Here is a 10,541-nt window from a genome sequence, read left to right on the forward strand (position 1 = left end):
GCTCCATGTAACGCGGAAGTGCAGTGGTCTATCAATCTCGGAGATGATGACGGCTCGACGCCCCGCCCCCCTCATTACCAATGCAGCCACCCGCTAGCCTATTGGACGGCGGTCGACTTTACTTTGAAGTGTCCCTCTTGTGATCTCACACACTCGCGGAGCGGCTGCTGGTGAGAAGGTGCGCGTTTTCAGTGGGGAGGCTTTTTACCATTTTTTCGCCCCGATCGCTTGGATTCCTATGTGTTTTTCTTTTTTTGTTGTTGTTGTTTTGTGCTTTTTTTTTTGGCAATTATAGATTTGTTTATTAATCGCGTCTCTCACGCGGAACACACATGGAATAAAACTGGAATCGAAGCCAATAATAAGTATGAAGAGGCGCGTCGGTGACAATAACCCGTCGGACTAACTATTCCTTCTTCCACTCGGAACTTAACGGCCGTATGGGGAACGTCGACGCGGTGTTTACATGGAGTAAACAGTTTATAATTCACCGGAGCATCATCACTTTTGAGTAAAAAAGTCAATCATATAATATCCACAATCAGCGCGCCCCCTCTCCAATGAAAGATCCCCCTTTAGGATCAATTATTACGCATCTGGAACGCGAGCGGACCTCTGAGCTGATCGACGCCTGCAGTGACACCATAAAGTCCCGTGCGGTGCTGACTCCTCTTCTGGACCATATTCTGACTCCTCTGGACCCGGTTCGGACCCCTCTGGACCCGGTTCTGGCTCATCTGGACCCTGTTCTTACTCATCTGGACCCTGTTCTTCGGACCCCTCTGGACCCTGCAGTTCTGACCCCCCTGGACCCGGTTCTTCGGACCCCTCTGGACCCGGTTCTGACCCCCGTTCTGACCCCCCTGGACCCTGTTCGACAGGCGAAGCGCCTCCCCATCAGAATCCTCAAGATGTTGAGCGCGCACACAGGACATCACTTGCTGCACCCGGAGTACCTGCAGCCGCTGACGTCGGCGCCAGTCAGCATCGAGGTATTTATTTGGGAGCTGTATTTTTATTTTATTTTATTTGTATTATTCCTTTCTGTGTTTCATATTTGACTGCGTTTTTATACTTTAATTTGTGCATGCGCTTCATTTCGATTATTAATTCCTTCGAGTATGAAATTGGCCGACGTTTATTAATTCCCACTTTATTACATGCGGAAATGGAAAATGTCAGATGTTAAAAAATATATATATATATTATGTAAACTATAGAATCATCAGTCACAGTCAACCACGACCTGCTAACGTTGACTGCGACTGGATGATTCTATAGTTTACATGATATATAATATCCAACAAATCATTACGGTCCCGTGTCTTTCTTCTTTCTATATCTTTACAAACTGACATGAAACTTCGACGTGATATAGAGCAGAAACACGATAATAAGCACAACGTCTTCTCAGGTCTCTGGAGACGCAGCTATAAGGAGAAACGCGCTCACTACCTCCCCTCCTCTCACTCACTAATAAATCATTTGTCTATAAAGGGACCGTGTAACTACTTAAGTACGTGTACAGTTACTTAATAAACGATATTACATCATCATACCCTTACTGATTACATAATGCTAGCGCGTAATTAAGACGTTACCCCTATATAGTGAAGTAATCACAGCGTACTTATTATGTTATAGCCTATAATGTTATAGTTATAATAACAGCTAAGCTAAGTAGCCTATACATATTGTTAGCGTATCGGCCTCCGCAACCATTAACTTTCACTGCCACACTACCAAACGGTTAACCCTTTCACTGCAACAACACATACGGTTAACCCTTTCACTGCATGCAACAATACATACGGTTAACCCTTTCACTGCCACACGACAGCAGGTTAACCCTTTCACTACCACACTACAAAAGATTAACCCTTTACTATCACACTACAGACGGTTGTGTATAGTGTGATAGTAAAGGGTTAACCTGTAGTAGTGTGGCAGTGAAAGGGTTAAAAATCCAACCGTTAATAATCTAAATCTATATATTCTCCTCCTATATTAGCTGGACGCCAAGAAGAGTCCCCTGGCCCTCCTCGCCCAGACCTGCTCCCAGATCGGCAAACCAGACCCTCCGTCCTCCTCCTCCTCCTCCTCCAAGCTGAGCTCCGTGTCGTCCAGCGGCTCGGGGGACAAGGAGTCCGGCAGCGGGCGCTCTTCCTCCTCCTCCTCCGGCCTGAAGCACGGAGGAGACCACCGTGCCCCCGTGGACGACAAGTCCAGCTCCTTCAAGCCCTACAAGCAAGTGGGCGGAGGAGGAGAGTGTCGCAGCAGGGATGGAGGCGTAAGCAGCAGCAGCAGCAGTAGCAGCACTAATGGCGACAAGGCTGGCTTCAGAGTTCACAACGGTAACAACAGCAGCAGCAGCAGCAGCACTGCTAACGGGAGCTCGACCAACCAGTCGTCCTTCGCGCCCCACGCCATCTCCCCCAACTCCAGGACGGGCAGCGCCACGCCTCCCGGAGGACACGCCCCACAGCCTCACAGACAGAGCCAGTCCCCCTCCGGTGGCGGGCGGCGGACGCCTCACTCTCAGACTCTGAACGGCGAGGGCCCCGGCGCGCAGCACGAGCACGGCAGCCCCAGCAGCACCAGCGGCGGGGGCAACAACAACAACAGCGGCGGCCATCTTAAAAAAGAGGAAATACACAAGGCGGGCCTGGACAGTCCGCAGCACGCCAACTCCAGCCACGTGCGCGCCAGCGCCAACTCCAGCAACGGCAGCTCGGACAGCGGCGTCTCCACCCACGAGGGGGGCGGCGGCAAAGGGGACCCCCAACCCGCTCTCGCCGGCCACCACGTGGCGCCCATCTCCCCCTACAAGACGAGCCAGTCCCTCTTCCCGCTGTCCGCCGCCTCCGCCATGGGCTACCACGGCTCGGTGGTGGGCGCCTACGCCGGCTACCCGTCCCCCCACCAGTTTATGTCGGGTCTCGACAAGTCGGGCCTGGGCATGGGCAAGCACCCGAGCGCCTCCTCGCCCCCGTCCTTCATGCAGGGCCTCTGCCGGGACCCGTACTGCCTGAGCTACCCCAGCAGCGCCGCGCCCCACCTGGGCGGCAGCAACTGCAACTCCTGCCTCCACCACGACCCCTCCGCCGGCCTCAAGTCCGCCGGCTTCCCGTCCCTGGTGTACCCCTCGCACCACGCCGCCCTCCACCACCACTCCCTCCACCCGGGCTCGCTCTCCTCCAGCGTGGCCTCCTCCCTCGCCCACCACCCGCTCTACGCCGCGTACGGCTTCATGCAGCTGCCCCCCAACAGCGACCCGCAGCCGCACGCCTGCAACTGGGTGTCGGCCGGCGGGCCCTGCGACAAGCGCTTCGCCAACTCGGACGAGCTCCTGTCCCACCTGCGCACGCACACCGCCCTGTCGGGGGGGGGCATCATGGACGCCGGCAAGCTGCTCTCCGGTGGCGGCGGCGGCTGCCCCGTCTCCTCGGCCGGCGGCGTCTCCCCGTGCCACGGCATGCACCTCCCCCCGCACCAGAGCGGCGCGGCCTCCCTGCCCAGCACCTTCTCCCTCAGGGCGCCCCCCGGCCTGGGCCTGGCCCGCTACCACCCCTACAGCAAGGTCCACCTGCCCCCCGGCGGGCCGGCCTCCATCCCCCTGCACTCCCTGCCCGCCGCGGCTCCCTACTACCCCCACTACGCTCTCTACAGCCAGAGACTGGGCTCTGCCTCCGCCCTGGGCTACCAGTGATCCCCCCCCCCAACCCCCCCTATCCCCCCACACACACACACACATGCACACGCACACACACACACGATCCAGTTACATAAACAAGCTCCTAAAACTACTTATTAACGGCAGGCCATCGCTTCCTCCTCCACCGCCCGCTCTGAGACTGTGTGTGGATTGAGTTGGCTTGGGGAAAAGAAACGATTACGGCTGGCTGGCTGCCCCCCCCCGGCCCCGAGCCCCTGGAATGGATGTTGACTTGGGAATCTATTTACATCTTTCGTACCATTCTAAAGGATTTGCTGTCTCCTCCCCAGAGAGAACAGGGCGGGGGAATCCCCCCCCCTTCGGAAGGACCACAGGACAAACGGGGGAGGGAGGGGGTTCTTCTTGCACGTCTTGCAGACCCACTCGGATGTACTACCGTCCCGGAACGAGGTCCGCAGCAGGGTCCCCCCCTGGGGTCCACAGCTGTCCTTCAGAGGGACCACAGGCTGGGGCTGGTTGATGGCCTCTTGTGGGGGGGCTGCGCAATAGCCCCTCTGGACGTCCCGAGTCCACGCTGGGTGTAGTGATTGCATCGAGGCGGCGGCGTGACGGGGTATTGGCAATAACCTTCAGCCGCGGTGACGCACCACGGTGAGCTCCTCCGTCCGTCCGTCCGCGGTCGCCGCCGCGGTCGTCGTCTCGCCCGCGGAGGGATGCATGTAAGCTTGACGACGCAGCACAGGCTTGACTTTTATGTGTTCATTGTGTTTATCCCCCCGAGGTTTATTATGGTTTCAGAGTTTTGCTCTTTCTTTACATTCTGTTCCCTCGACGTCCTACTGAGAAGTCTTCTTTTTATTTATTTTGTACCGAGCGCTTGGCTTTCATGTTTGCTATAGCTACACATCTCCTCTCTCTCTCTCTCTCTCTCTCTCTCTCTCTCTCTCTCTCTCGTTTGACCATCCTTCAAGCAGATCCGCGGAGAGAGACACACGCAGCAGAACGAACGGGACAACTTGAATATATCGTGTCTCCTCGCGTTTTTTTTTTTCCTTTTAAAGAGCGAATGTTAAAAATCACATCTCGTTTTTTCGACTCTTGGCTTGATTTCTATCTGTACAGCAAATTAATAAGCAAAGAGATGTGATATTTTTTTGTAAAGTATTTGGCGGGGAGGGGTGGGGAGGGAGGGGGGGGGGGTTGGGCACCTGGCAGTGATGTCCAATTAAAGGGGAAGTCGTATTTTGTTAAATAAATGACAATGACTATGTAAAATTCTGTCGTCTTCATTTCAGCGGATCAGAATCGGTTTCTATTTCTATCAGCTTCTTTCCTTTGGAAAAACAGAACAAAGGAGAACAGATGAATCTGTCATAAGTTTTGATTAATATGTGTCTCTTGAGACAAGCGTAGCAGGAAACAAGTCCTGGAGCTGAGAACAGAGATGATGAAACAGGATTCCTGAGATTCCTGCCAAGATAACTTCGATGTTGACAGCAGAACCAGCGTCATATAGTCCTCTTCACTGCTAAACAACAACCATATGAGTTTTAAAACAATGAGAAAGAGATAATTAGGTTATTATAGGTATTATAGTGTCATCCATCTCACTTACATTTCTTTTTTGACCTACAAAATTCCTGGTGTGAATGAGGTCACCTGTCAATCTTGTCACAGCAGCTCCTATGACTCAAAAGATTAATTTGCCCTCTGCGTTCCCTGGGAACTAATGTAGACGGCGGGGGGGGGCGCTCCAGGGGAATTGCCTCAACGCATTTTATATAGCACAATAGTGACATACCCTGCCTCGACAAACAACGAAACGACTCGAAATAACACATTAAGTTGATACGGGGAGTTACCCCCCCCCCCTTAAAACGCACTACACGCCGAATATAAATTCACGTATAACCAACAACCACGCCTCATTGGAAATCATTACATATGGAGGACGACTGAGAAAACAGCCTATCCTTTATTTAACGTGACATATATGGGGCTCTGAGTCTGGCAGCTGAGGGGGAAACTCGGAGAGATGGAACAACACACAGAGGAAGGGAGATATAAGCCTTTGTCAAGTCTTGTCTTCTTGGCTCTTTTGATGTGGAGTGGAGCTGTGCCAGTCACCATTGTTCTCCGGGCAGCCCTCAGGTGATGGATGGTCCTGGGTGTGCTTTACCTCGGCTAGTGTTACCCCGACGCTAGACAGGCGGATGGTGAGCAGACCGCGAGTGCTCCGCGCCTCTCAGCCCTCAGCTATGCAGGAAATGCGGTCTTACCTGAAAGATACGCCTTGCTGCCGCTCGTCCTCCTCATGGATTTCGTCTTAATGGCATGCGGTTCGCGGCGAGGCCACGCCACGTCTCAGTGCCACGTCGAGGCAGGAAAAGAGAGCCCCCCCCCTTCTCCCTTTCACGGCGAGAGGGGGCTTTTTGACAGTCTGTCTGGCCCTCCTTATCAGGATGCCATTTTCTCCACGTCGACTCCTCCTGATAAGCATCGGAGGGGAGTCAAAGCACCGCTGTCCTGACACGTTCGGGGGATAAGGTCCTGTCAGTCGCTCGGGTTACCGTGGCAGCGGCGGGCGGGCGGGCGGCGGTGTGTGTGATTGGCAGCGGTAATATGCCATTTCCTGGCAACGTGACACCGCGGGGGCCCTTTGAGCGAAGTATAGATGACCCGCGCCGGTCGCTCAGCGCTCTGACAAGGCGCCCGCAGGGGTCAAAACACCCTGTCGGCCGCGGTGACGAGAGAGAAAACGCTCCTGTTTCAGTGCGTTTTTTTTTTCTTCGTGAGATGTTGTGTGTGTGTCGTGTCGTGAAGGCCGGGGCGATGAGCCTTCCCTAGCGCCCGGGCAGGGGGCCAGGTCGATGGGCTCGCCCGGGAGGTGTCGGGTTGCTCGGATGGGGCTCTGGTATAGCCCTCGCTATTGCCTCGCCCAGACGACAACCACACCTGTGAAGCCGTTCTGCCAGTCTGCTTTGAATGAGCAGATCGGGTTAAGATGCCCCCAGACGGCAGATCAACGGCGGCTCGAGGTGGGGCCTGTATACGGCTGTCTGCCCTGTCTGCCCTGCCTGCCAGGAATCCGCTCTGGGAAGCTCAGACATGTTACCGCGTGGGAACGTGTGTGTGCTTTACATTCCTGATGCGACGGCGAACCTCGTCGTCCACGGAGATCGTGATCATTATAGGTTTGATGGTGACACACATAGTAACAAAGTACATTGAGTTAAATTGAGCTTGGGCTAAGAGAGGAGGGCTCTCGTTAACCCTTTCACTACCACACTACCAAAGGGTTATTAACCCTTTCACTGCCACACGACAAAGGGTTATTATTAACCCTTTCACAGCCACACGACAGACGGTTAACCCTTTCACTACCACACTACTACATGACCGTCTGTAGTGTGGTAGTGAAAGGGTTAACCTCCTGTAGTGTGGTAGTGAAAGGGTTAAGGCCACCTGGGAGGACACTGAGCAGGGGACACTGGGCTTAAGAGTGGAGAGGGGGGGGGCTTTAGCCCCTTGGCTCTCACCAAGGTGTGAGGTTTATGCTGTTGGGCCAAACAAAAGCAATTCCTCCACACTGACCAATGGGAGAGCCTCCTTCACCTTCTGCTATAGATCTAACTTTATGTATGTCAGGGTCAGAAATGAATGGGCTCTTCCAATGAATAAGACACACACACACACACACACACACTTATGTCACACATGCACACACTAACATCACACACACATGTACGTACGCACGCACACACACACTGCTCAGTAATGTTGTGATAAGACACACCGTGCTGCAGTGTCTCTCCCACTGCCATTGTCCCTTGTTGAGAGCTGGCGGTCAGCCCTGGAGTACATGTACTGTCTGCACCTCACAGGACCCTCTCTTCATTACCTTATCTGTCTCTGAGTCAGAGCACACGTTATTGGCAGACAGCTATTACTCTTGAACTATTACTCAGAGGGATCTTCCCCCTCCCCCCTTAGCTGTGTAGGTAACCACTTACACCGCAGACGCTGGGCACTGTCGTTGGGCAACATTGTCCAAACACTTGCAATTGGTTTGAATCGCAACTTGTTACTCGGATAAATTATATTGGATATTTAGTTTTTTTTTTTGTCTCACGTTAGTTCCTGTTGGCACATAGGTTGTTATTGATCAAAAGGTTGCGTGTTATATCAACAACAGTCCATGTTTTTCCCAGTTTGCCAGTCAAGTCTGTTTACTTGGTATCGGGTTGGAAGGAGGGTTGGCTTATGAAATATAGTTTATTATAGAACCACACCTGTCCTCTCTATGGTAGGCAATAATACCTTTATGATACTGTATATAACAAGCCAGAGGAACTGAAAGTAGAGAACGTGCAGCACGATAATATAAAAGGAGACAAAAGATGAAACCGCGCAAATTAATAAAAGTGCTCCATCTTGTCTCGGAGGGGCAGGAGAAATGAATAGTGTTGCCATTTTCCATTTGGCTGTTACTCATCCATTACTCCTTTATCCAGTCCATCCATCATCCCTCCCTCTCCTCTCCTCCCCTCATCAATCACCCTGTCCACCCATTTCTGGCCTCACTAATGTTTATGGCAGACATCGGCACTCGCACGCCGAGGACGAGGCTTCCAGCGCCGGGCGGCTATAGAGAGGAGTGCGTTACAGTGTAATAATAATAATAATGCACTTCTGTCTCCCAGAGACACACTCTGTGCGGAACCTGCGCACCGGGGGGGAGGGGGGGGATGCTCGATATTGGCTTCTTTACCGATACCGATATATGCAGGGTTCCCCCCCCCCAAAAATGGAATAATTTCAGGTAATTAACATTACATATCTCTTATGCATACTTTTGACAATAAATAAAATCTGAATTTGTTCTTACTTGCTTGCCTGGGTAAATAAAGGTTAAAGAAATGTAAAAAATTATATAAAAAAAAAAAATATATTATTTGGGGAAAACCGATACCGATATTTTCCGATATCACATTTTAATGCCGATATCGGCCGATAATATCGGACATCCCTAGGGGAGAGGGTAGAGAGAGAGACAGAGACGCCACGCCACGTCCATGGTGGGCTCTGGGTTAATTGCGGAACGTGACTTTAGAAGTAGAAACGGGACAGAGAGAGAAAAAGAGAGAGAGAGAGTGTCGGGATGCCACGCTATATGCTACACGCCCCGTCCACACAGTGGGCTCTGGGTTAATTGCGGAACGTGACTTTAGAAGTAGAACCTGCTCATTAGATTTAGATTAGATTATAAATATTGTTCTTACAATTAGATTCAGATGTGTTGTCATCATACAGCAGCACAAGTACACAGTACAACGAGAAGAGGTTTGGCATCCAACCAGAGTGCAAATGTAAAAGTGTATTAAAGTCTTTAGATGATGGTGGTGGTAATTACTATAGGAGTATAAGAATGTTTTTTAGGTGACTTGAGCCTGAGGGACAATGTTCAGGCTTTGGATCTTCAAATTATAAAAAATTATATTCAAGATTTAACCAACATGGTATATATAGCACTGTTTCTCAAAATTATTAGTATGGATTAGATTAGACTCAAATTTATTGTCATCATACAGTACAACAAAAATAAGTTTGGCATCCAACCAGAGTGCAAATGTAACAGTAAAGTGTGCTAGTAATATACATGTACAGGTGATTAAATTGGGTATAAAATAATATATAAATTAGTACTACTGAGTAATAGTGCTAATCAGATTTATGTACAGAGTTGTAGTATTAATATGTACAGTGATACAGGTATAAAGACACCATGGTAGTAAGTCATACATTACCAGATCGACATTGTAAATAAGAAACCGGTTCTTAATGTTTTATCTGGCTAAATAAAGGTAAAATAAAAAATACTGTGCAGCAGCGTACAGTAGGTAAGGGATATGTACAGAAATGATATAGATATATTATCTACAGATGTGGAAAAGGATAGAACTTAGACGTTTTTATTAACTTAATTTGGACATCTTCAATAAAGGAGTCTAAAATTGTGTGGGTTCTACTCCTAAGGGACGTAACACCAACACACTCGACAGACAGGTTCTGGGCTGTGTATCATACCTCCAAGAGTATAGGAGTATACTGATCTAGGATCAGTGCACAGGTCACGTGACCACACACACACACACACAGGACACTACGACTCATGAGCCAATCCGGTCTCAGATCTGCACTCCTGCTTTAAGACGGCTGATAGATAAACAGAGGCCCCGGCTCCTTGCAGGGCCTTTGCTCGTGATGGTGGTGGTGAGGGGAGGGGGGGGGGGTCGGGGGGGTCGTCTGTCGGCCATGGCTGGCCTGTCTGGGTGAACCCTGGGTGGACAGCTGACAACCGCAGTGATTAACGATGACAGAGTGCGGAACGGCTCCTTCATTTCACAACGAGCCTCAACCTTTCCGTCAGCCGCGCTCCCAGAAGAAGCAGGGAGGGGGGGGGGGGGGGGGGGGGGGGGGGGCGGGGGACGAGGACAAGGAAGGAGGAAGTAGAGGAGAGTGCGGGAAGGAGAGAAAGAGAGGGGGAAGGAGGAAGGAGGGAAAAGTATAGTGTTGGTATTTACAAGCTACTTGAACGGCTTCTCCTCAGAGCAGAGCAGAGGGAAGGCATCTCACGGCTCGACTTTCAACACAGGAAGCGCTGAGACGTCTTAACTTTGACCCGGGAGAGTGAGTTCACCGTTTCCAAAATAGTACCGAGTCGTCCCCCCCCCCCCTGATTGTTTTATTCAGTGACCGATTTCAAAACAGGTCGGCGGTTATGATCACAAACGATTGTTGTGTGCCTCTCGTTACTTTCTCCGTGTTCCCGGCGGAGAGAGTGGAATCGTTGTTCTCGCGTGTT

The 10,541-nt window shown here is 51.3% G+C and overlaps 1 protein-coding gene across 1 annotated transcript; it reads left to right on the forward strand.

Annotated features, from left to right (window-relative positions):
• Positions 1-186: 186 nt before the first annotated feature.
• On the forward strand, positions 187-4,804 carry znf703 (zinc finger protein 703). The gene is made up of 2 exons (XM_084339116.1): positions 187-992; positions 2,012-4,804. Exons 1-2 carry the CDS (start codon positions 561-563, stop codon positions 3,707-3,709), a joined length of 2,130 nt encoding a protein of 709 aa, XP_084195242.1. The 5' UTR covers positions 187-560; the 3' UTR covers positions 3,710-4,804.
• Positions 4,805-10,541: the final 5,737 nt, after the last annotated feature.

Source organism: Notolepis coatsorum, assembly GCF_963971535.1.
Source record: "Notolepis coatsorum genome assembly, contig: SCAFFOLD_1009, whole genome shotgun sequence".
Lineage (NCBI taxonomy): Eukaryota > Metazoa > Chordata > Actinopteri > Aulopiformes > Paralepididae > Notolepis > Notolepis coatsorum.

What these genes read in the sequence shown, in the direction of transcription:
- znf703 (XM_084339116.1), top strand. Translation starts at nt 561, where the DNA reads ATGAAAGATCCCCCTTTAGGATCAATTATTACGCATCTGGAACGCGAG. An exon ending in CGGCGCCAGTCAGCATCGAG is followed by an intron (nt 993 to 2,011) that starts GTATTTATTTGG and finishes CTCCTATATTAG; the next exon opens with CTGGACGCCAAGAAGAGTCC.